At 42.6% G+C, this 27,498-nt stretch overlaps 1 protein-coding gene across 1 annotated transcript in view; it reads right to left on the bottom strand.

Moving 5' to 3' along the window:
* Nucleotides 1–27,498, bottom strand: part of ELOVL4 (ELOVL fatty acid elongase 4) — a 42,906-nt gene that overhangs the window by 9,027 nt on the left and 6,381 nt on the right. Inside the window, exons 2-4 of the mRNA XM_083177152.1 lie at nt 12,094–12,281; nt 3,274–3,354; nt 1,384–1,555 (exon numbers count right to left, since the gene is read on the bottom strand). Coding sequence (XP_083033278.1) covers nt 1,384–1,555; nt 3,274–3,354; nt 12,094–12,281 — 441 coding nt within the window. The remainder of the gene's footprint in view (nt 1–1,383; nt 1,556–3,273; nt 3,355–12,093; nt 12,282–27,498) is intronic.

Here is a 27,498-nt window from a genome sequence, read left to right as displayed (position 1 = left end):
CAATCTGTACAATCACTTGCCCCTTTCCCTTCTCTGCTCCAATCTGTACATATTGACAATTTTTAGTATTTCCGGGTAAATTTTATGGTGTAAGCCATGCACCATTTTAGTTGCCTTTCTTTGTACTGGCTCTTATGTATTTATCCTACTGGAGATATTTTAGATGAGGTCGTACCAATGACCTATACCAGTGGTAGCCAACCCTAGCCCTCGAGAGCTACCAACAGTTCACATTTTCCAGACAACCTAGCTGCTGCACAGCTGCACTCATTAATCACTGACACATTTTAAAAGATCCACAGATGGAGCTAATTAGCTCACTTGTGATTCTGTGAGGAGACCTGCAAAACATGCACTGTTGGTAGCTCTCGAGGACTAGGGTTGGCTACCCCAGACCTATACAGTGTAGTGTTCATTCTCGCACCCGCTATCTTTGAAACCCCATACAGTTCCTGTTCCCTGCCTGGGATGTCGCTGTCTGCTGTGGTGTTTCTAGCACAGGTCTGGTTTGCATATCAGTGCTGATATACAGACCACACTGTGCTAGAAGCACTACAGCAGACAGCGACACCCCAGGCAGGGAAGAGGAACTGCATGGGTTTTCAAAAATAGCGGGTTTGTGCGGAGTTTGTATATTCTCCCCGTGTTTGCGTGGGTTTCCTCCAGGTACTTTGGTAAAAAATATACTGGTAGGTCAATTGGCTTCCAACAAAATTAAACCTAGAATGTCTGTGCACATGTACATGTGGTAGGGAATATAGATTGTAAGCTCCACTGGGGAAGGTACTGATGTGAATGTTCAACTATACTCTGTAAAGTGCTGCGGAACATGTGTACACTATATAAGAAACTTAATATATATTTTTTTTATATCAATTAACAAAATTAATGAACAGAAGGTGTTTTTGGTCGATAGGTCGACCACTATTGGTTGACACATGGAAAAGGTTGTCATGGTCAAAAGGGTCGACATAAAAAAATGTCAACATGAATTTACTAATAAATCTCACTGTATGCGTACCAAAAAAAAGTGAAAAACTCATGTTGCAAAAGGTAAAGGTGGAGAGCTTTAAATAAGGATCAATTGGTTAACTTTATAAAAAACAATATATATTTATTAGTAAATTCATGTTGACCTTTCTTATGTTGACCTTTAGACCATGTCAACCTTTTCATTGTGTCAACCAATAGTGGTTGACCTATCGACCAAAACCCCTTCTGTTCATTCATCTATCTATGTACACATAAGTTAGGATTGAAAGGTGTATTTTTGTCCCCAGGTTTCCTTTTTTTTTTTTATAACCATCTCATTAAAAACATTTGCATAAACAATAGCCTTGGAAAGAAATTTCACATTTTAAAGGTTCAAAAATTGATACATACATTGTCCTCCAGCGACCCACTTGATTCCAATCCACCATAAGGTAAACATAGTACAGTGGTGATATACATGCAGGAAACTAATGTGATTAAACTTTTTTCTAAGGATGAAAAATACTGTGTCAAAGTACTCAACTCCTTTGGACACATAGTACCACCAGAGAGCAGCAGCCACCTGTAACAAAGAGATTGGAGCACATGTTATGTGAGGTAGGTGCTGGCCCTTGCAACATATTTTAATAGACAAAGAATATATTTTGATTAAAGTCAAGAATAGAGAAAAACAAACCAAAGCCCAATAAGTGGCACAATAATGAAAAAAAAAAAAAAAGTGAAATTGGCAAAATAGGTGTGTGAATATTGGCAAAAAGAAACATTTTTATTCATCATAATGACCTGTAATGTTACCTTATATAGGAAATATAATCTTTTTTACACAACAATTTTATCTGAATTTATATAACAAATGTGAGCGATGCTGGCATTTTTAAAGATTGTGCGCGTCTCACAGAGATGTTAGCATTTAAAGGGTTAAATAAGTAATTTAATGATAAAAACGTAGGAACATTAATAAATCTGAGTCTCTAGTGTGTGCTGCATACACATCTTTAAGTACAGATCTTCATTGTTCCTCTACAACAGTTAAACAGGCGATACTGGGTGACAATGAGGCGTATGGATAGAAGAGAAATGTAGAGTTGACATCTTGTGAGCATGTAGTCTGTTACTACCTTTTAAGCTTTGCAAATATGCACGGTGTACATAGAATTTAATTGTATCTCATAGGATGAGGTAGGTGTAAGGCCAGGTACACACCGGAATGACCTTGGCACAATATGTAGCTAACAGAAATCGGAACGACGTATCGGCGGGTCACATGCGCTATCTTCTGGTTGGCCGTGCTGCACAGTCCATCGGAAGATTTTGACCCTCATTCTAATCGGGTCGCCCCATTTGCAACAAAGTCCGATGTAGAAGATCTGCGCATGGGTATAAGTGAATATGCGCATGTGCAGGTCTTTTCTGCAGGCGCCCTTGGAGACTTACTCCAAGGCACTCGCAGCAGGGTGGGCATACAAGAGGCTTTCGCAGCGTTTCCTGGGCGTATCCACAAAACGCTGGGTGCACCCAGGAAACCGCTGGGCGTCCCAATGTGAACAGGGACGGGTACCTGCCTTCCGGGGGTGGGCAGCTGACGTCACCGCATGTCAGATGCCCGCCCTGTTCACGGAGCAGGGCGCCGCTAATCCAAGTCCCCAAAGAGTGAATTACATTAGCGCGTGCTTCAGAAATCATTCAATGATTTTAGGCACCCACACAAGGCATGTGAATGGATGTATGTACAAATCATCAACTTGCAGAGCTGTGGGGAAAATATGCAAATAGCGTGGGTAGGGCGTTCTGACGAAAGGCGAGCAGCGCTACAAGGCTTGCAAAGCAGCGAAATAACACTGCTTTGCGAGCCAAGTAGAATGGGGCCTTCATATACAATGCCATGTTGTCGAAAGAAGCCTGGCATGGTGCATTGCACAATCTGCTACGTGTAGTGTGAACAGATGGAACAATATGTTAATAGTGATGGAAGCTGCATTCATGATCGTAGAGGGCTGAGTTAGTGCAATGATGCAGCGGTGTCAAAGAATAAAGGCATATCTGTGTATTAGAACTCTGTTGAACTGCAAACATCTGGATTTGCAACCACATAACGTGTGACTCAATATCTGTCCAAAAAGGTCTTAAAATATTGTACCATGTAGTTGTTTAAAACACCATCTATAGTAACAGTGATGTTGAAACAATGGTCCATTTCAATTTTGAAATAGCATCTTCTCTAAAAAAAAAAAAAAAAAAAACAACAACAACAATGCACTTACATAGAAATCAAATACTTACTCTGACTTCATTAACATCGTCAGAATAATCTACAGTCTGACATATGTAGCTGTACCCTGCCGCTCTTGCTCCTAAGAACAGCTGGGGGGAAAAAAAGACAGCTCAATAATGCGAAACAAACCGTAAATAAAACAGAAGGTACCAAATAAATTTTTTTATGAGTACAGGCAACATAATGATAGAACCCCAGTGGAGCTTACAATGGATAACATATGCCATGAATAACGTATAATTAAGACATGTCATATTAAAGAATCTATCAGCACCTGTGGCTTGAGTGGAGGAAACTCTCTAGAAGTGCAAATGATTAACTGCTCGTTGTTCAGTCTCAACTATGAAAAATGACAATGATGCACATTTTTTTTTATTGTTTTTTCCCTTACATATATAAATTTAAGCGGTGTACGATATAATCGTGTAAATTGTTAAGTATGTATCCACCACATCCTTAATGATATGGACAATCATCTGAACATGAAGTCCAATTTGACAATATCGTTAATGACTGCATGTTCGGCGAGGGTTTCAGTGACATCACTGAACAATATTGTTAATGAAATCGTTCAGTGTTTGCCAACCGGTCGTTGTATTTTGCGACACTGCCAATATCAATGCTGCGTATACAGTGGGGCAAAAAAAGTATTTGGATAGCCTCTGATTGTGCAAGTTGACCTACTTAAAAAGAGAGAGGTCATCTTAGTGTTAGCAAAAAAATTAATCCTCACCCACTGGATTCATGGGACCCCCCCCCCCCCTCTCTCATGGAGATGAAAAACTCACTTCTACAGATCTTATTCTTTGAGCGAAGGGTGGCCTTATGTGATATAGAGAAAGGGGTGATACGATTTTACGCTAAATGGGAAACTTATATTCTGACGTTAGACCCTACTGTACAGGCGACCATACAGAAAGCCTTTGAAAACACAAACTGGTACTTGATTCGGCAGGCAGCCCTCCCAGCGGCACCAATTATCTCAGCTTGATATATCCATCTTTGTTATATAGCAATGCTAGAGAGTAGGGAAGATACCTCCTGAGTGGTCAGGACGATTTACTCGTGGGCTATGACGCTGCCTAACACTTCATGGAAACAGAAGATTGTCCTATTACATTAGTCTTGTCTTACCCCCCCCCCCCCCGTGTTCTTTTATCCTTTAAGTACTTATTACTTTAGATAGATACAACTTATCACCTACGGGAGGTATCATGTCCTTAAGCCTAAATTGTATATTTTGGTATTAGCACACTATACTCTGCGGAACAACATACATCTAATGCAGAAATGCTCTAACCTAAATGTTATTGCCTAGGTGGAACATGTATCTTCCCCCCCCCCCCCCCCCCAATTGAGGGGATGTATGTTTAGTTTAAAAAAAAAAAAAAAAAAGAATTTCTCCGTGTGTTTTATGAATACCACAAACTACAGTACAAATTGTCAATGTGATATCCTCTATATTCTTGTGTGCCATGGATTGTTAATCCAGTTGTATCTTTTCAATTGTCTTTAAAAAAAAAAAAAAAAAAAAGAGAGAGGTCTGTAATTTCCATTATAGGTATGCTTCAACTGTGAGAGACAGAGGGGGGGGGGGGGGGGGGGACAGGAATGGTATGATTTTTAAACAATTTATTTGTATATTCTTGTGGAAAGGAAATATTTGGACAATCAAAAAAATAAACTCGATACTTTGTAACATAACCTCGGTTGGCAATAACAGAGGTCAAAGTTTCCTGTAGTTCTGACCAGGTTTGCACACACTGTAGCAGGTATTTTGGTCCAGCAGATCTTCTCTAGATCGGCCATGTTTTAGGGCCGTCGCCGGGCAACACGGACTTTCACCTCCACAGATTTTTCGATTGGGTTAAGGTCTGGAGACCAAAAATGTTGGCAGTGACCCCTTCCCCCCCTCCAGTAGAGTTACCCCCCTCCCCCAACCCTGCCTTACCCCTTTGCATCATGCCGTGTCTGCCGCTGGTCTTGGCTGCTGTCCCGGCGCTCCTCATACTTGGTTCCTGCTGCTAATGAAAACTCATACTGACAAAATGACTGCCCCATACAGCAGACCATTTTTAAGTTTGCTAGAGGAGGGCTCCACCTCCTCTAGCATCCTCAAAAATTGTCTGCTCTATGAAGGCAGCCATTTTGTCAGTGTCAGTTTTCATTAGCAGCGGGAGCCAGGAGTGCCGGGACCGCAGACAGATGTGGCAGGTCCCGGCAGGGGCATAACAAATTGCCCAACAGACCACCCCGGCACCAACACTTTCTCAGCGCCTCCCCACCATTACGGGGTCTGCGGGGCTATTGTTAAGCCACTGGGCTAGGCCACTTCAGTACCTTGAAATTCTTCTTACAGAGCCACTCCTTAGTTGCCTGGGCGGTGTGTTTGGGGTCATTGTCATGCTGGAAGACCGTTCCATCTTCAATGCTCTTACTGAGGGAAGGAGGTTTTTGGCCAAAATCTCATGATGCATGACTCCATTCATCCTCTCCTTAATACGGATCAGTCCTCCTGTCCCCTTTACAGAAAAGCAGCCCCAGAGCATGTTGTTTCCACCCCCATGCTTCACAGTGGGTATGGTGTTTTTGGGATGCCACTCATCATTCTTCTCCCTCCAAACATGGCGAGTGGAGTTTATACCAAAAAGTTCTAATTTGCTCTCATCTGACCACATGAATTTCTCCAAATTCTCCACTGGATCATATAGATGGTCCATTCGCAGCCTTGGGTGCGGGAGCAAAATCATTCGATGGTCGCTTACCATCAAATGATTTTGCAAGTGCTCGCAGATGTAAGACACCTCTCTGGTGTCTTACATCTGCGAGCGCCCTGTTCAGTAAGCAGGTGGACGGCTGACATCAGCTGCCCACTCCCCGCACCCGCGTCAATTTCCATGGGAATGCCCATTAAACGCAGGGCGTTCCGATGCGCACGACGATGGCTCGCCGCTCCCCCCTGTGTGTGAGTGGCCGACGAATAATCAATTTGCCGTGCCCGCTCGCTCACAGAGGCTGCACATGCGCATAAATACTTATGCGCGTATGCAGTCTCTAATAATCGCACCCCTGTGCGAACGCGGAGTGAAGCGATTCAACTAGAATTACCCTCATTATGCGTGTAAGCAGTGCTGCTACTATTGACATTATGGGTGTAAATGGAGCGGCTGATATGGGCATTGTGCATGCAAACTGTGCAGCTACAAAGGCCAATAAGTGTGTAAAAGGCGCTGCTACTTGGGGTATTAAGCCTGTAAACGGCACTGCTACTGAGGGCATTAGGTGTGCAAATCAGTGGTCAGGGAACTCAGTCCTCATTACCCGACGCAGTGCATGTTTTGCTGGTAACCCAGCAGGTGCACAGGTGTACTAATTACTCAGACACAATTTATAAGGTCCGCAGGTGGAGTTAATTATTTCACTTGTGATTCTGTGAGGAGACCTGCAAAACATGCACTGCGTGGGGTAATGAGGACCGAGTTTCCTGACCACTGGTGTAAATGGTGCTACTATTATGGGCATTATGCGTTTAATCACCGCTGCTATGGTGGGCATTATGTGTTTAAACGGTGCTGCTACTGTGGGCAATGGGGCTTATTCAAGTTCACTCTTTCTGATAAAATCCTTCTTAGATGGACAAAACCATGTGCACTACAGGTGGGGCAGATGTAACTTGTGAATTAGATTTGGGTGGGGTTTTACTTCAAAGTGAAATCTATATTGCAGTATAAAAATAAAGCAGCCAGAAACTAAATAACTCACCCAAATCTAATTCTCTCTGCACATTTTACATCTGCCCCACCTGCAGTGCACATGGTTTTGTCCATCTAAGAAGGATTTTGTCAGAAAGAGTGAACTAGAATAAGGCCCAATATGTGTGTTAGTGGCACTGATGCTACTTGGGGCATGGTTTGTATGCAGTGCTGCTACTGTGGACATTGGGCCTCATTCTGGTTCATTTGCAAAAGCAAATTCTCTTTCTAATGGACAAAACCATGCTGCACTGCAGGGTAACTGTGGTGTCATAATAATCAGGGGCACTACGTGTTGTGTAATGTGAATAAAATTGTGGTACCGTGTGGCATAATTATTAATGGGGATACTATTGTGTCTCTACATCTATTTGTTGTGAGAAAATTTTCTTCAGTGCGCGAGAGGGCGCAAATTTATAGTTTGCAGGAGGGTGACAAAAACCCTAGCACCGGCCCTGGTTTCAGGTGCTGCAGAATTTCAATCCATGATGACGTATTGTGTTACTAATGGTAACCTTTGAGACTGTGGTCCCAGCTATCTTGAGGTCATTGATCAGGTCCCCTCGTGTAGTTCTGGGTGGATTCCTTACCGTTCTCATGATCATTGATACCCCACGAGGTGAGATCTTGCATGGAGCACCAGGTTGAGGGAGATGGTCAGTGTGTTTTTATTTCTTCCATTTTTTCATAATTGCGCCAACAGTTGATCTCTTCTCACCAAGCTGCTTGCATATTGTTGAGTAGCTCATCCTAGCTCCACAATTGTGCAGCTCAACAATTTTGTCCTGGTGTCCTTAGGGCCAGATGTATTAAGCTTCACAAAGTGATAAAATGGAGAGTGATAAACAACCAGCCAATCAGCTCCTACCTGCCAGGTCACAGGCTGGTCCTATCAAATAACAGATAGGAGCTGATTTGTTTATCTGGTCCTTAGAGAGCTCTCTGGTCTTGGCCATGGTGGATAGGTTGCAGTCTGACTGTTTGAGGATGTGGACAGGTGTCCTTTTTACATATAACCAGTTCAAACAGGTGCCATTAATACAGGTAACGAGTGATTAGAACGGGGCTGAACACTGGAGCGCGCACCCGGCGACCATATTTCCAGACATTTCAGCCCTATCGCCCCCGTGTGTACACAGCTTTAAAGAAGAAGTAAAAGTCTGAGAGCCAGAAATCTTGCTGGTTGGTAGGTGTCCAAATATTTTTTCCCACGCAAGAATATACTGTACAAATGATATATATATATATATATTTTTTTTTTTCACAAAGGATAAATAAAAAGTGTTCATGACCAACGGTATCTGTGAGTAATTTGATCTTATTGAGATCAGGAGAGTGCTAGTATCAAGAATGGTTAAAATGAAAAAAAGGGCTAAAAAGGTTTTCAAAATTATTGAGAGAATACAAAATGCTAATTATAAATTTAAATATACACTAATTTTTTTTTTAAATAATTAAAAACAAATATTGTTTAGGGCAGATATAAATTATAAAAATACAGGTCGAGTATCCCGTATCCGAATATCCGTTATCCGAATTATTCCGAAATACGGACATTCCAGAAAGTGAAAAAAATTTTTTTTTTTTGCTAAAAACTCACTGGGGACATATGTAACAGCATCACTGGTGACATGATATGTAACTGGCACTATATATGTGCAAGACAATGATTGCTTGGCATTCAAATTCAGTGCTGAGATAGTACACACATTTTGTTTCACGTTTTGAAACCTTGTTTTTTGAACAATTAAAATATGTTTGTGTGTATTTTATGTGGTAATAAAATATATTTGTGTGTATATTATGTGTTTATACAGCATAAATGCAAGATACTTCAAAATACATCATTGAAATATTAAAATATTCCGAAATACGGAATTATCCGTTATCCAAAATTCTCCTGGTCCCGAGCATTTTGGATACGGGATACTCAACCTGTATAGCTTATGTATGTATGTATGTATGTATGTATGTATGTATGTATGTATGTATGTATGTATGTATGTATGTATGTATGTATGTATGTATGTATATATATATACATACATACATACATACATACATACATACATACACACACACACACACACACACACACACACACACACACACACACACACACACACACACACACACACACCAATGAGGCCGGCACTCAGGTCTGAAGATGGATGCCAGTAGCTTGCTCCGGTGCCCTCTTTCAAAAGGGGTGTCCTTAGGTAGTATACTGCGACAAATAAGTGGCACTCGGAGGCTTGTTCAATGGTGAAACAACAGGAATATTTATTCCTAGTGCAGGGAAAACGTTTCGGAGCACGGAGGCCCCGTCGTCAGTTTAGGTAGTGCATTACCTGAACTGACGACGGGGCCTCCGTGCTCCGAAACGTTTTCCCTGCACTAGGAATAAATATTCCTGTTGTTTCACCATTGAACAAGCCTCCGAGTGCCACTTATTTGTCGCAGTATATATATATATATATATATATATATATATATATATATATATATATATATATATATATATATATATATATATATATATCTCAATCCAATGATAGAAGGCACACTGATCCAATAAACTGTTGAAAAAATCAATCTGTATTGGGCATAGCTACCAACAGGTAGCAGCAGACATCTAGCGCTTTCAGGGATAAAACCCCGTCCTCAGGATGATCGCCCACAAGCAGAATACAAGTAACCAAAGTGACCCCCCTTTTTGTGGAAGTGCACCTGGAAAGCTGTTTATGTAATCGGGAGTGCCGGCATAAAAGGACTAAATATATATATATATATCATTTTTATAATTTTTTTTTTTCTACTCATCGTTACTGGTCACTGAATGGACCAATTTACTTATTTACTTCTTTACTTCTTTATACAGTTTAAAGTGAAAGTACATTGCTGAAGCCATCATTTGGACAGGCTTTTAACTAGTAATTTCAATAATTAATAATGTAATGAAGTCGAGTTCCGTGGCCATGCAGGGTGCATGGTTTTGCCTGATAAAAGGATTGCCCCTTTAAAATGTCTATGTTTGGCCGGCATCCCACATAGCAGTCGAACTCAGACTTCATTACATCCAGCTCCTTACGTCTAATAGTATTATTAGAACTATAGCTGTATTCATTGCTTCTTAGATTATAATTCAGAAAAACATTCAATAAACCATATACAAAGCCTATGCTACAAAATATATTATCCCTACTGTACATCATCTTCACAAATATTACTATATCTCTGGTTTATGGACAAAAAATGATGCACATACTTAACATAAAAAGCAAGTTTAGAACACCAACTATAGAAAAGTAATTAAGTAGAAGCTCCCCTGTGCCATTTGTACTGGATTATATGCCCGAGGGAAGGAGCTGCAGCACATTTCCTGAACGCAGCTGTTAATAATGTGACTAATCTGCAGGACATGTTACAGCTGAGTGGCTGCAGCTAAAATCATCACAGGCACAATACATGGGAAGTTGCCTTGCTTTATCCGCCATGGTTCAGGGAATTATCACAGTAGTGGGTAGAGCCAAAAAGACCAGATTAAAATAATATGAACTGTGAGAACAAAACTCTCCCTGCGCAATGCTTTGTTTTCCACTCAGAAATATATGAGGCTTGCTGCTAATCGTGCGTCATCAAACAATACTACGGAACGGTCAATAGTATTCAGTCATATGAGCAAGATCAGAGGAGATCTGGAACATGAAACAACTACTTCTACCTAGACTCATTATGCACATAGATTTCTGATTCAGCTATCATGTCATTAAAGCACACAGCAGCGGACATTAACAGTGTCACTGGCTCAATGATGGGGTGGTCCCAATTTTCGGGAGACATCACAGTTACAAGGTTACTGTATGTCAAAGCTTAATTAAGTGATTAAACATTAAACACCCCTCTAACTCAGGGGGGCAATTTGTGGACATATTTAAATTGTATGAATTTAATTGCTGCCCTGACCATTTGCCCATTACTTTGTGTGAGACAAATAGCCTACTGAGGTAACGAAAAAGTCCACAGTTTGGGTGTGGTAACCATGACTTTCAAGGGGTTTAGCCACTTTGTGTGACTAAACCTAGTGTATTTTGGGCACATCAACAGTAATGGGTCCCAGATTAGATCAACAATTGAATTGCTGTGACGGTGCCCATTAGATCGGGAGCACAATTAAATAATGGAATCTCCCCCTGTAAGAGAACCTCGGCATATAGGGGCCCATTGAGACCTGCTCGCTAGTCTGCATGTGCTTGGAGCCTAGCGAGCAGGCTAACGTGGCCCTCCCGAATCCCTCTGCAAGGCTAAGAATGGATGTGTACTGGTACGCCTCCGTAACGCAAGGGGAGAAATCATTCAATGGTTAGTCGGTTACCCAGGAGTCACTCAGTTGCTGCTTGTAGCAACACAAAATAAGTGTGGGCGCACCAAGCAGGCAGGGGATTGCCTGCGTTTTCTGAGGCCCGACTATTTTTTTGGGGTACGCCCATGGAATTCTGGGGGTCCACACAGAAATGCCCCCTAACTGTCACTCAAGCTGCAAGCGCCTCTGCAAAGAAAAAAAATATGTAACTGAATACATAATTGAGGATTATATTGAAGCTGCTTAGTACTGAGAGGGGAGCGCTGGTATCCAATTTATATATATTTTTTAAATCGGCATATGCATCTGGGCCAGAGGTTCCCAATAACAGCCCTCAAGACACAGTAACAGTGCAGTTTTAAGGACAACCATACTTGAACACAGGTGACTTAATTAGCATACCAGTTATTTTGATTAAACCATCTATGCTCAAACATGGATGTCATTGAAACCCAGAATGTCAGTGGGCGTTGGAGACCATGTTATTTTTAATCATCTACAAACCAGTTATAATATATTCCCAATGGAACAAATACGACGAAGAATGTCCAGATAACTTGCTACTGGTAGCGCATTTAGAAAGAAATACTGCCATACAGTGTGGTGCATGGTCTGCTAAAAGTATAAAACTTCCCTTTCTTTATACTGCAGACAACAGCTGTTAAATGTAGCATGCATACTTTTCTAGGAAAAAAATACCATGGCAAACTAACCTCTTTAAATATAAAGAAGTTCAGGATAACCATTCCAAAATTGTAGACGATCAACAGGTAACGTAACTGGAAAGGTTCTCGATTCTTCATGAATTTGGGACCCAGCCATACAATGAGTAGATATACTGTGCTGATGGCAAGCGTTGGCAACGGAGACTGCATCAAGGGCCATTTTTCCACACGTTTATCTGTTAAAGAGAAAATATTTTCATTTACGTTATCACCTAAATGTATTACTTCAAACTAACCCATATTGAAAATCTTGGTTGACTAAACATAATAATGAAGAAAGAGAAAGCACTATTGTTTGGGGGCACACTTAGATATTTGTGCCCCCAAGCAAAAGAGTGCTTTCTCTTTCTCCATTATACTGTCAGTTACTCTCAGGGGAGCACCTCCACATAAACTACTTGCGCTGAGGCAATGATACTTAGTCATTGTGGACTTGTTATACAAACTCCTGCTAATCTCCATTTAAGACTGCAACACCAGTGGAGAACAGGTACCTATCCTTCTTCCTATGTGATTATTTGACTAGATATAAGGCAATACTACTGCTTACTTGTTGAGTAAAATCATACATTTCCAATATGGTTCAATAAAACTAGTTCCATTTGCAGAAAATCACATCCCAGCTAATCCCGAGCCATCGTTTTCGGTGGCCAACAGAAATATATCCATGGGTTAGAGATACTATGTGATTCTACTGACCCATGTGCACTCCAACTGATTAGTTCACGTGTGGGTGAACAATGCCTTTAAAATCAGTATTCAATTAAGTCCTTCTGGAGTTTAATAAAATACATTCCCAGTCAAATTTATAATTTTTGTAGGTATTTTATAGCAATAAAAAAAATAATCCCCCAAAGAAATAGCACAAATAATTGTATTTAAATCAAGGAGGTACATACAGATGACCGGCTGTGGGGATGCCAGCATTAAAAATACAAGTGCCAGTATACCTACAAAAGATTTGCGTGTTAGGCACTGGCTGTTGACACAGATTCGTACTCCTCAATCTTTACCACCGTCCCCACCCCCATATGTGCTCTCTAAATTAAATGCTAAAGACCATAAACATGTTATAACTTATTGGTACTCTACACTCCTCTCCCCTCGGGATGACTCTAAACTTCTAATCCAAACTAGGTGGGAAACTGATCTAAGTATCTCTATATCAGATGAGGAATGGAACAATACCTTTCTTAATGTATTCAAAATGTCTAGATGTATAAACCATTCAGAACTGATGTTTAAACTCCTACATGGCCTTTACCTAACTCCTGAGAGAGTCCATAAGATCTTGCCCGAATCCTCTAAGTTTTGTTGGAGGCAATGTGGATCGGTGGGAACACTGATACACGTATTCTGGTCTTGCCCAGTCCTTCAACAATTGTGGACAGAGAACTTTGACTTAATCAAACAAATCACTAAAGTATCCCTACCGAGGTCCCCAGAAATTGTATTTCTACATAGATTCCCTCTAGAGTTCCCGAGACACTATATCTATGTTGCGAGACATATTCTCATAGCAGCCCGAGCAGTTATTGCACAATATTGGAAGAGACCTGACTCCCCCAGACTACCCAAGATTATAACAGCCATTCAACGCAGCTATGAAATGGAAACTATAGGCTGTAAATACTCCATGTCCCCAAACTCTCCTTTGACAAATTGGTTCCCATAGTTTGACTACTACGAACCTCTGATGAGGCCACAACCCCCTTGACTCGACTGAGCTATTGCAGGTATCTGTTTTTCATATCCCATATGGAATTATTAATTGGAATATTACTCTTTTAACATGGTGTCATGTTTGCCCTCTGTCCTTTTACCTATGTTCTGTTTTGCCTTGTTCTTTCTCCCCCCTTTTGTTTGTTTTATTTTATTCAAATAGATGCTATCATTCAATTTTATACTTTGTGTATTGTGAGTAGACATATTAATATCTGTGCTAATGTTTTTGCATATACTCAGTACTGCCTATATGTTTTGTATCCGGAAAAAAATTCTCAATAAAAATATTTCATAAAAAAAAAAAATACAAGTGCCAGCATCCCAACGTAGGGAATCCCGACAGGAGTCAGGTAAGTATACTTACCCTTCCCTTACCCCCTTTAACCCTCATCCCCCCCCCTGCAGTCTAACCCAAAACCCTGCTTCAAGGTGCCTAAACCCAACCTTCCCCTCCCCCCTTCACTGACCTAACCCTAAATGAGCCTGTATACTTACGTTTGGCAACCTAGTAGTTGGAATGTCAGTGCAGGCAGTGCCCTGGTGGTAGTTGGGATGCCAGTGGCAGCATTGTTAATGCCAGCATTCCATCCTCCGGGAAGCTAAATGCTTGTCAATTCAACTGTATTAAATGGCTGAAATATGCATTTATTTTTTAAAAACACTAAAACATTTATTAAAAGCAAGTTTTTTTGCGTAAAATAAATGGTCTCATAAGATTGGGGTTTCATAAAAATGGGTATAAGTTTGCATTTGTGAAAATAAAGGCACTTTCTAAAACAACCATTTACTCCCGCCATCAAACACTCGTCCTCCATTTCCATCACTTTGATCTTTTTCAACTCAAAACAGATATCTCATTATTGGCCAGTTAAAAATAATTAAAAACTTCAAAGTGACTAATCGGTCATTAAGGGGGGTGCCGAAAGGGTTCTGAACCAAGTCCCGACAATTTTCCCCAAAAATAAAGATATTCCCCAACTTTTCACCTGCTAAGAGTAGGTGAAGAGAAATTCACGATAAACCCTATGGAATTTTTTTGCATGTGAGCAATTGGATAAGCTGCAAAAATGGTTTATCACAAACTAACTGAATACCCACTAAGGAACATTCAGCCTGCATTACTAACAAACTAAAAAAAAAAAAATTAGCAATCCACTGTATAAAATGCAGCAAAAAGGTGATATTTAAGAAGCATGAAAACCAAGATGATTACTATCATCCTTTATTTCTAGAACATATTACACAGTATTTCACTGATTAATATAGTAATTGATTCATATAGAAATTTACGAATTCCAATCACAAGATATAACATGAGGAAAATTACTCCCTAAAGTCTGCTTACAAGGTCTCTGAAGACCAATGCAAATATATCCTCACCTAAACACTATTTGCAAGTCATCTTCTCTGAACACAGTGTTCTTGAGTTCTAAAAATAATTACAGTGATCACCCATGCTCCCAACAGATTCAAGTAAAATGAGAAGACATCGGAAGTAACACATAAGTCATGGCTAAAAGCAAAATAGTATTCCAACAATAAAGCAACTTACATTCCATGTCATGTTCTTATAAAGTTTCACATTTACAAATATTAGAAAAGAAAATCTCAAATTATCCAGAAATGTTAAATTACATTGGCACTTAAAAAAGAGTATTAACCCTTTGAGTGCCAATGTTGCGGTGCACAATCCTCGTAATAACCCTCAAAATGCCAGCGACTGTTCTTTTATATCACCCGCTTTACTGCGATCTAACTACCAGATACCACACACAGCCATCACCCGTTCTACTGCGATCTAACTACCAGACACCACAAGCAGCCATCACCCGCTATACTGCAATCGGTACTTGTTTCCTAGCACGGCGCCCGTCGTAGGTGATCGCATACCTTAACTTAAGGTATGCGATGGACGCGACCGGTGCGATTTTAGGGCTATTTTTAGCCTTTTCCCCGACAATGAAAAAATCGCGTCCATCGCATGCCTTAAGTTAAGGCATGCGATGCGACCAATGCGATGAACACGATTTTACATAGGGAACCATGTTAAATGGGCCAATGGGCCCGATTTTTCATTGTATACCCACCCTTATGGGTATTTTACATGAGAAATGCCCCCCCATTGTTAACGCCACCCCACGATGAACGCCAACCCGAAGCGTGGCAAGCGCAGCTAGCCCGCAAGGGGCGGCGGTACGCGTCCTCCGAGCTTTTCATACCCCCACTATCCACGTCGGCGTGGAGTTGATCTTATATAGTGTGGCGAGCGCAGCGAGCCACTGAGCCCGAAGCGTGGCGAGCACAGTGAGCCCCGTGAGGGGACGCGTAATATCTGTGAAGTAATGCGCTGCGCTCGTCACGCTTTGGGCTCGGTGGCTCGCTGCGCTTGCCACACTATGTAAAATTAGCTCCACGCCGACGTGGATAGTGGGGGTATGAAAAGGTCGGAGGACGCGTACCGCCGCCCCTCGTGGGTTGCCACGCTTCGGGTTGGCGTTCATCGTGGGGTGGCGTTAACAATGGGGGGGCAATTGACCCATCAGGGCTGGAAAACAATAAAAATTGGGGTCTGGGGGGCATTTAACATTGGGGCCAATGTAAAATCGGGTCTCAGGGACCATTTTACATTGATTCCAATGTAAAAATTGCATTGATCGCATTGCATGCGATTTGGTTGCATGCGATGGATGAGATTTTTGGGGTCCCGATGGATAAAAAATTTTATCGCTGCCGCCGTGCTAGGAAACAAGTACCCTGCACTCTAACTACCAGCATGTGCAGCTATCACCCGCTATAGTGTGATCTAACTACCAGCATGTGCAGCCATCACCCGCTATAGTGCGATCTAACTACCAGACACCACACGCAGCCATCACCCGCTCTACTGCGATCTAGCTACCAGACACCACACGCAGCCATCACCCGCTCTACTGCGATATAACTACCAGATACCACATGAAGCCATCACACTGCGGTGTCGCTTACCTGTTCGATAGGCTGCGAGTATAGGCAGCCTAGTGAACAGGTCTGAATCACGCCCCCTGTTGCTCTACTATAACATAGAGGCAGTGGTCGGATGTGCATCCAGCACAGATTACATTTTCCAGCATGCTTTAGGGATGTTGTCACACCACACAAGCCTTTAGTACCAGAGGGTGGAGGCCCATGGCACAGGGGAAGGAAGAGATGGGTGAATTTTCAGAGCCCTGGGATCAGCTAGCCACTGCCCAGAAGTAGTGAAAACCCACCATGTGCAAGTCTGTGAATGGCTTGTGAAAGTCTCGCCAATCACCAGCTAGCTGCAAATCCATACGCAACTCACTTGCTATCTAATGATTTTATCACTTTGTGCATCACCCTAGACCAATAGAAACATGCTGATCGACGCCAGAGCTGACATCACAGACCCTCCCTGAAACCGCTTGGGGCACACCTGTGACACTCCCGGGTAACACCCACTAATGGCAGCTTTCTGTCAATCCACTTTTGAACTGCTGGTGATCAGCATAATCACTAGATTATGTTGCTGTTTGGCTTTGCGCATGCGTGCTATGATACGTTTGTTTGTTAATCAGTTGCTGTGCGAATTTGCACAGAAACGATCAGTTCTGAATAACTCCCATGGTGCTATGGATCATTTAAAGGAGAGGGCCCCAAACTGGTATCTTGCCTTGGGCCCAATGAGGTCTAAATCCGGTTCTGGTCACTTATAGTTGATATACATTAGATAATGGACATTTTCCTCCATCTAGAAATGTAATAAATGTATATACATGCAGTGGGCAAATTATATATGATAGTACAGATGTGTCCTCACACATCTTGCCTCAATACGCAATACAGCAGATGTCTGACATGACTGTGCCGACAGGGCTCGTGCAACTCTGTTAGCTTGGGGCATCATTTTCTGCCGAAAAAGAATCTTATGCACAAGCAGACTCTGCTGATTGAAATATGCAGCCTATATGCTGTGTACAGCCACGGCTCTGCATACGATATGCTATGTTGAGTGTTTTCTAAAAAAAACACTGTAGCGTAGCATTTCATTTGCAGATACAGCTGCGGTCGCACATAGTATATAGGCATGCCATATATGATTTTATTTAGCAAAAGCTGCTTGTGTGTCCTAGTCACATGTTTTGTGAATAATATGCATTTTAATGGTAAAAATCGCACACAAAAAAAGGCAGTTGCTATAGAGCAGTGGTCTCCAACCTTTTTTGGGTCGGGAGCTACTCGCGACAAAATAAACCGCCTGAAGAGCTACTAAAGTAAAATTTTTAAAAAAATCTGCATAGTATCAAAAAAAATGCCCTTTACACATAATGCCACAAACCGTAATACCCCTGACACATTATGCCACACACTGCAATGCCCCAGACACAATATGCCACACACTGCAATGTCCAATATGTCACAAACATACCTCCCAACACTGTAGGCAGAGGAGAAGAGACATCTTAATCCAGAGCCAGATTAAGGTCTAAATGGGCCTGGAGCTGAAAATTATCAAGGGCCTATTATGCGCAATAATAGGGGTTGCGGCCAGCATCTAATAATGTGGGGGGGCGTGACCAGTGTTCTGTTTGGGTGGTCTGCTCATGGGTGTGTCTGTATTTGTGGAAATACTTTCAACTAATTATATATGCCTGGAAAAGGCAGGGGGCTGGCATAGGAAAAATGCAGGGAGATATATGGTCGGGAGCACTCCAAAGGTGCACCCACAGGATGCTGATGTCCTAAGATCTGAAGATACTGGCGGGGTGAGGCGGCACTCCAGTCATAAAAAAAAATACTGAAAGCCAAAACTTGGTAGACAATAGTGTGCCGAGAGTAGCGAGGCACCGGGCTGGCTGCGTGGCCAGCGCAGTGTGCCTGCAAGGGGGAGCAATCCACAGTCCCCCCTTGTCGGCATTGCGGCGGTCGGGATTCCGGCATCGGTATTTCGACCACCAGAATACCGACTACCGGCATATCATACCAGACCTCCTATACTCCTTATACAAATCATGCAACAAAATAGTAACCCCTTAATATTGTACATGCCTCTTACACATTATGCCACATGGAATGAGCAAAAATTCACACCGACTGAGCCGAAATTCACACTATGGCACACGGATTGAGTCAAAATTCACGTAATACCACGCAGATTAAGGCAAAATTCCCATTTTGCCACATGGATTAAGCCAAAATACACACTATACCAAACAGATTGAGCAATAATGCACAAAATGCTACATAAACAGGGGCATTGCGCGCCGAAGGCGCGCATTCAAAATTAACATCATAATGCCCATTACATGTTAAGCCACACACCATAATGTCCATTACTTATTAAGCCAAACAACATCATTCCTATTAAAAATTATGCTACATAAGTGCTGCTTACCTATATGCTCATTGCCAGGGGTTCCATGCTCATTGCCAGGTGTTCCATGCTCATTTCCATGTGGGATTGCATGCTCATTGCCAAGGGGGAATACTTGCTTGCGGTAACTGGGGGACAGCCGCCGCCGGGAAGAAATAACAGCCATTGACAGCCGGACAGAGAGCAGGGGGCTGCCCAACTGTTTTCAGAGCAATGCAGGTCCCGGCTATTTGAAATAATACCCCTTTCACACCAGAAAACGCAGGGATTTACCCGGGCTGACCCCTATTACACAGCCTAGTTCCTGCATTTTCTGGTGTGATGAGAGAAAACTACCCCCCCCCCCCCCTTTAAACAACCAGCTATATCTTCGGAACCAACTGACCCATTTACATGTGGGCTTCGAATGATTTTCAAATGATTTTGGTCCTGTGAAACTGAGCCATTTGGTTCCAGAGAAATCTGTCCTCAAACAACATGAACAGCCATAAAATTACATTTCTGAAATGAAAAAAAAATCAGTTTACCCGCAATATCTCTGGAACCAATGAACCCATATGGACCAACCTGGTATCAGATTGAAGGTCCAGCAATTAGGGTTAGACTGAGATCAACCTCAAGCTTCTGAGATGCCATTGGAACCAGGTGGGGGTCGGAATTTGTGGGTCTCATGTTATCCTATGGGAAAAATGTTCCAGCTTTGCCTGGCGGTATCTCCAGTTCCCGGGGGTATAGCAACGCGGGGCCAGGCTAGTTGGAAAGCCCTGACACTCAGCTACAAAATGGGCCTATTTGGAGAGTGGGCCTGGAGCTGTAGCTCCATCAGGCCCATTGTTAATCCGGCCCTGCATGCGCCAAAAATTAGAGGGTTCAGCTACTACCGTGGAACTCCTGCGAGGCTACATCCCCCATTTTTTCCGCTATGGGGGCATGGTCAGCTCTCTAAGAGCTGTAGCCACATTGGGTGCGGCCATGGAAAATGGGGGTGTGATACACATATGCCCTCAATAGTGCAGTGCCAGATACACATGACCCCAATAGTGCAGTCCGTGATACCCATTATAAATATGCCCCGCACCGTGATGCTCCATTATACAAATGCCCCACACCGTGATGCACCATTATACATATGCCACACCGTGATGCTCCATTATACATATGCCACAATGTAAAGCTCCATTATACAAATGCCACACAGCGTGATGCTCCATTATAGATATGACACACCGTGATGCTCCATTATACATATGCCACAAACCGTGATGCTCCATTATACATAGGACACACCGTGATGCTCCATTATACATATGCCACAATGTAAAGCTCCATTATACAAATGCCACACAGCGTGATGCTCCATTATACATATGACACACACGTAATGCCCATTATACATATGCCCAACACCGTGATGCTCCATTATACAAATGCCCCACAGCGTGATGCTACGTTATACAAATGCCCCACAGCGTGATGCTCCATTATACATATGCCACACACACAATGCCCATTATACATATGCCCAACACCGTGATGCTCCATTATACATATGCCCCACACACTGTGATGCACCATTATCTATATGTCCCACACCGTGATGTCCATTATACATATGCCCCACATTAAGCTCCATTATACATATGCCCCACACATTGATGCTCATTAAACATATGCCACACAAATGATGCCCATTACACATATGCCCCACACCTTGATGCTCATTAATTAATAATCATCAAGGTGTGTGGGGCATATGCCACACACATGATGCCCATTATACAAATTCCCCACAGCGTGAAGCTCATTATTAATGAGCATCAAGGTGTGGGGCATTTCTATAATGGGCATCATGTGTGTGGCATATGCCCCACACACCTTGATGATTATTAATTAATGAGCTTCAAGGTGTTTGGCATATGTTTAATGACTCATTAAACATATGCCACACACATGATGCCTATTATACCTCAAGCAGTGAAAACGGAATGCAGCCTGGAGTCACCTAATGTATGTACATATGCAAAGCACACACAGTTTAAATTTTTTTTTACCTAACGCAGGAGTTGAGCAGAGGCTGTGGCGCACGACTTGAGCAGAGGCTTCCATACGCTGGGGACGTCAGGAGGTCACGCGGCATGAAGTCACTCTGAGACCTCCTGCCGCCAAGCGAGGATGGAACCGCTACGCGGCAGGAGGTTGCTGCCGCCAAGTCAGGACCACAAACGCGGCATAAAATCACTTTCTGACCTCCTGCCGCCAAGCAAGGAACCTCTACGCGGCAGGAGATCAGTGAAACACGCCGAGCTACTTGAAAACACCGGCGAGCGACGGGTTGGCGAACCCTGCTATAGAGTCATGCCACGGCACGGAATAACTAGAAAAGCTGTTAAACGCAGTGCTCGACAAATAAGAGATAAACTAATAAGATGGACAGTGCGCGCTGACAGCGTGCACCCATAATTTGCTCATGCCATAATGCCCATTACACATTCTACCAAACACTGGAATGCCAATTACTGTATTTGCTGGCATATAAAACTACTTTTTCCCCTGAAAAACATGCCTCCATGCCACTCTATATTTTGAGTGGAAATGTTGGGGGGTCGTCTTATATGCCCAGTCGTCTTATACGCCGGCAAATACGGTACATATAATACCACAACCAGTAATGGTTATTACATATTATCCCACATAAGTGGAGCTTGCCTACATGCTCATTGCTATGGGTTTTGCTGCTTGAGGCCAGCAGCAAGAAGCGGTGGCACTGGTAGGGCTCAACGGTGCCCTGGACAAGTTGAGGTGCGGCTGCAGGGCTGGGGAAAAGACCAGCATCCCGATGGGGGACTTTTGGCAGGTGGTGTAGGGGGCTAAGCCCCTGCATGAGAAGTAGGTAGCCACTGATCTGGCAGTCGGTCGGGCACCGCGCTTCCGCTGCTCTGACAGGAGGGGGAGACAGGGGGTCAGGAACTGCAGGTGGATGGTGTGACAGGAGGGGGAGACTGTGCCCCTCATTTTTCCCCTTTAATTAGGAGACTTATATTCTCTCCTTAATATGGATATTACTCTGTGTACTGAAAGCCCTATAACAACTTAATGTATTGAATGTATGTAGAGCTATTTCTAGCAATATATTAATAGACCAATCCTTAAAAAAAAAAAAACATTTAAAAAAAATATATATATAAATTGATATCTTCCTTATATGATTTCTTCAGGTTTATATTAGATATACAGTATTCTTTGAGCTTATGAAGTAAAAACCACCTGTGGGAATATTTTTCCTCTTCTCTTCGGGTAGGTTAAAAATTAGATATAAAATAAATCTATAAACCTCTATACTGACAACGTTGTTCTATATAGTTGACAGATCATTATATTTTATTAGAAACAGCTATCAACAATTGGATCAATAATATAATATACCATATCGGGACTATGGGGGTTATTGTACCAGCTTGCAGCTGGTACAAAATGCAGCCGCCAGACTATTAACTAACCAGCCCCGCTCCAGCCACATAACTCCCATTCTCTACGCCCTTCACTGGCTACCTGTAAAATGGCGAATTGTTTTCAAGATTGGCCTACTCACATTCAAGGCCCTACATGACCAGGGCCCAAGGTACCTGCAGCAGCTGCTGATCCCTTACTGTCCGACTCGATTACTACGATCCACTGAAGAAGGACTACTAACAGTACCCAGAATCTCCCTGAATTCATCTGAGGGGGGGGTCGAGCTTTCAACTTTGCTGCTCCAACTCTGTGGAACTCTCTTCCTCGCACAGTGCGAGAAGCGCCCACTGTAGAATCCTTTAAAAATAGACTAAAGACATACTTATTTACTCAAGCATTTCACTGACATCTACTGTTAAGCTTGTTTTGTATTTTGAGCTGTAAAGACAATGGTGAAGCACTTTGAGTCCTATTGGGAGAAAAGCGCTATATAAATATCATTATTATTATTTTGGTTCACTCTGACAAATTCCTTCTTAGAAGGACAAAACCATGTGCACTGCAGGGGGGCAGATGTAACATGTGCATAGAGAATTAGATTTGGGTGAGTTATTTTGTTCCTGTTCTGGGAAAATACTGACTCCACCCAAATCTAACTCTGTCTGCACAAGTAGTATCTGCCCCACCTGCAGTGCACATGGTTTTGTACTTCTAAGAAGGAATTGGTCAGAAACAGTGAACCAAAATAACCCCCTATATGCTATACAGGCCTAGAGCCTAATATGAAGGTATTGGCATACTAATTAAATATAGAAATTAAACATATATGGTAATTTGAACACTGGTCGCAATTTTGAAAATAAATCGAGAATTACTCCAACAACAAGAAGTTCCAAGTGTATTATTTTTATTATTACTTTTATTGGTACTTGTTTAGTTTCACGGCGGCACTTCCTAGCAGATCGCATTGTATGCAAATATCGCACGCGATAGCCCTCGTCAGCCCGAAGGGTGGCGAGCAGATGTGGTAAGTGTCCTCCCGACCTGTTCATACCCCCCACTATCTTCGGGCTCGGTGGCTCCCTGCGCTCGCCACACTTTAGAAAATCAACTCCACACCGATGTATAGTGGGGGTATGAACAGGTCGGGAGTATGCGTACCACGTCCCCTCACAGGGCACACTGCGCTCGCCACGCTTCGGGCAGACGTGGATAGTGGGGGTGTGTTAAAATGCATCACAGATCGAATCGTATGCAAACATCGCATGCGATTTGCATACGCTCTGCTGGGAAGTGCCGCCGTGAAACTAAACAAGTACCCTTTTATTTGTATGAGGTGACAATACATTTATTGGGCGCTAAAGACACTATTGGTAGTGTGTATATATAACACACGCACTAATATACATATATATGCTGTATATACACACACAGACAGTACATATAAAGTCTATCTAGACTGTTGTCTATAGATGACAGACACTGGTCTTCAGCTGGCATGACAATTTTCAACAGGTCAAAACTCAGCATAAATCAATCTAAACTGCACTAGTAGCTGAAGATCATTTCAATATATAACAGTGACAGGAGTAGAGGCATTTAGTTGGGCTGCCACCAGCATTTAAGAGCCAACAGAGTAAGTTTGCTCTATCAGGTCATATTGATTATAGTAATAAGTAATCAAGATAAAAAGCTAGCTGGCCTGAATGAAGCTCCATTTATGATTAACCATAAAAGGCTGTTAATGCTGGAGCAGGAGGCATGGTGGCTGCCTTTAAAGATTTAATTTGCATAAAATGCTGAGTCTGGTGACAAGAGGATATAACAGAATATATCCAAGTTGGACTCCATAGTGTATCCAGCAGCTTTCAAGAACAAGCAAACCCCTCATGGTTATGTAAATCTGCAAATACATCTCTAGGATGCAGCATACTCTGCACAGTGCTATTAGGTATGCATGCAGTCAGTGTGCTCTAATCTGGCGGAGAAGGCCATGGGGAAGGAGAGGCCTGGTGAAGAATGGCTGTGAAGAAGTGGAGAAGCCAGAAAATGTATGATCTCCACCTGGACCAGTGGTAAACTATCTCCGACGGCCACACTACATTGCTAGTGGCGACTCCACTTAAACAGCCCTTGAGCAAGCCCTAACATTTAATAACAGGTCAAGTAAATAACATTAATCAAGGAGTGGGATATAATAGGCAGAAAGTGAGCAGTCCGCTATGCAGGTTAATATGCTGGATGCAGGAAAAATGGGCAAATGTAAAGATCTGAGCAACTTTTAAATAGCAAAATTGTGTCAGAGCGTCGAAGAAATGGCAGTTGTGGGTGGTTTCTAGTATGCTGTAATTAGTGCATTCCCAAAGTATCCCAAGGAAGAACAACCAGTGAAAGGGCGCCCCAAGTTCAAGGATGGGCATGGAGGGTCAAAGGCTAGGCCATTTGGTCTATACCACATAAGATGTACTATAGCACAAATTAGTAGCCTCTTACTTCAGCATAATGTGCCCTGGCACGGTCACATTCTTCAACCCATTTCTGAACAATGGGCCTCAATACTTACTTTTCAGATGGCCGCTGATCTCCGAATTCGGGGCGGGTGTGGACAAGCTTCGGGCACGGTGGCTCGCTACGCTCGCCACACTATATAAAATCAATTCCATGCGTAGTTGGATAGTAGGGGTATGAAAAAATAGGGTGCATTTAACATGGGAGCCCAGATAATACATAAGTATCAAAAAAAGATAAGAATAAAAGTGTGCAAGGGATTGCCTTGGGGTCCCCCAAAGTCACTGGGCCCCATAGCAGTTGCATCCCCTGCATCCTCATAGTTACGCCACTGACAGCATTGCAGTGTTTTCCACAAATTTCACAGTCAGGGTACACTAGAAAGCACCGAACGTAATATTATTTATTTATTTTCAGTTTCCTATATAACGCAGCAGATTCCGTTGCGCTTTACAATAGTTGACAGTGATAAAACAAACTGGGTAACAACAGACAGACTTGGAGGTAAGAGGGCCCTGCTGCAAGCTTACAATCTATAGGGATATAGGAGGGGAACACAAGGACAGGCATCAGTAATAGCACAGCAGTCCCACCAAGTTACAAGTCCAGAAGGGACGCTATATAATACATAAGTGCCTCAGAGGGTTATGCGTGTAGAACTTAAATATGATGAAGAGGTGAGTTTTCAGGGAACGCTTGAAAGTTTGGAGGCTAGTGGAGAGTCTTATTGTGCGTGGAAGAGCATTCCATAGGATGGGAGCAGTCCGATGAAAGTCCTGTAATAGTGAAGGGAGCTAGTGATCCGTTCAGAACAGAGACGCAAATCTTGCATTACCGGCCTATCACCCAGCTGCTTATTGGCATTGGGAGCAATGACTTCCTGCCCTGGACACACATTTAAAAGGAAGCAACAGGTGCTGCTAAACAGCCATATCTTGATCACATCAGTTTAGGAAATGTGGACTGGATCTAATTTTCCTGCTACTGCTCTACAACCTGGACTGGATCTTTCCCTCATGTGGAAATAGGCTGTCCCTGCCACAATTGGCAAGCATTCGGCTTATCAGTGCTGACAAATCCAGCTGTGCGTCATAGCTGCACATATAAAGCTAAATGATTTGCTCCAGTGTACTGCATGTATACATAAAGCCTATGACATTGACCCAGAAGGAATGCTTTTTAACATCTTCAGTGCAATATATTTTCTCCAAGCTCCATAAGATAAACAAAATCAATACACATTTCTTACTACTGCTCTCAGTAAAAGCCAGATTTGATTTCCCACAGGAAATCTTTAGAATGACATTATCTGTGGCCTGAAGGAAATTCTTCAGGTCTTAACAAAACAATCGAAACCATCTTCTGAATGATGACAACACTCTCTAAAATGAGCTTACGAACACATTTGCATTATTTTATAGACATCTACCCAAAAGGCTGCAACAGAACACACATTTATAATCACATTCCTCTACCCTCAGCTACTACACTAATTTATGAACATTGATCATGTACACATTACAATAATATAGTACACATTTTATAGGCCTAATGTATTTGTGTGCTACTTAGGTGTGTTTTATATATCCATTACACATTTTAGCTTAAAGGTCCATACACACTGGGCGATTATGCAGCAGCGCTTATCGCTCATTGCTGCCCTGTACACACTGAGCGGCTTTCATGCTAAAAGCCGCTCGGACGAGAAAACTGAGCGGCTTTCACATGAGTCGCCCAGTGTGTATGGGCCTTTAGAGAGATTTTCAGTTTTTAATTTGAGTCAGTCACTCACACAAACTCCTTTATAAACCAATGATGTACCTTACTGTTTGTTATCATGACCAGGGCCTTCCCTATTGTTTAATTTAATTTATTGTGCCATGCTTTTAAATTCTAAAGGAGCGTAGAAACAGGGAGATTTTGCTGAGCGATCTGAGCAATGCTAGATCGCACAGCACACAGCACTGCACAGCGATGTGTGCTGAGCAATCTGTAAGGGCCAATTGGAAATTTCCCTGTTCTTTGAAGGAAATATTTTTTTTGGTACTTATGTAGTATCTGGGCTGCCGATTTCTAAATCGGGTACATCGCATCGCATGCGACCATCGGATGCGATGCGATGCCCCGATTTTTCCATAGGAATCAATGTTAAAATGGACTGAGTCCATTTTAACATGGAATTCAATGGGAAAAAGGGGTCCTTTTCATACCCCTACTATCCAAGTGGGCATGGAGTTGGATATAAACCTGTGGCGAGCGTAGCGAGCCACCGAGCCCCGCGAGGGGACACAGAATACCGTCCCCTCGCGGGGCTCGCTTTGCTCGCCACGCTTCGGGCT

Source organism: Crinia signifera, chromosome 3 (assembly GCF_055691185.1).
Source record: "Crinia signifera chromosome 3, ASM5569118v1, whole genome shotgun sequence".
NCBI lineage: Eukaryota > Metazoa > Chordata > Amphibia > Anura > Myobatrachidae > Crinia > Crinia signifera.
Note: the sequence above shows the minus strand (reverse complement) of the source record. Positions and strands in the feature narration are given on the sequence as shown.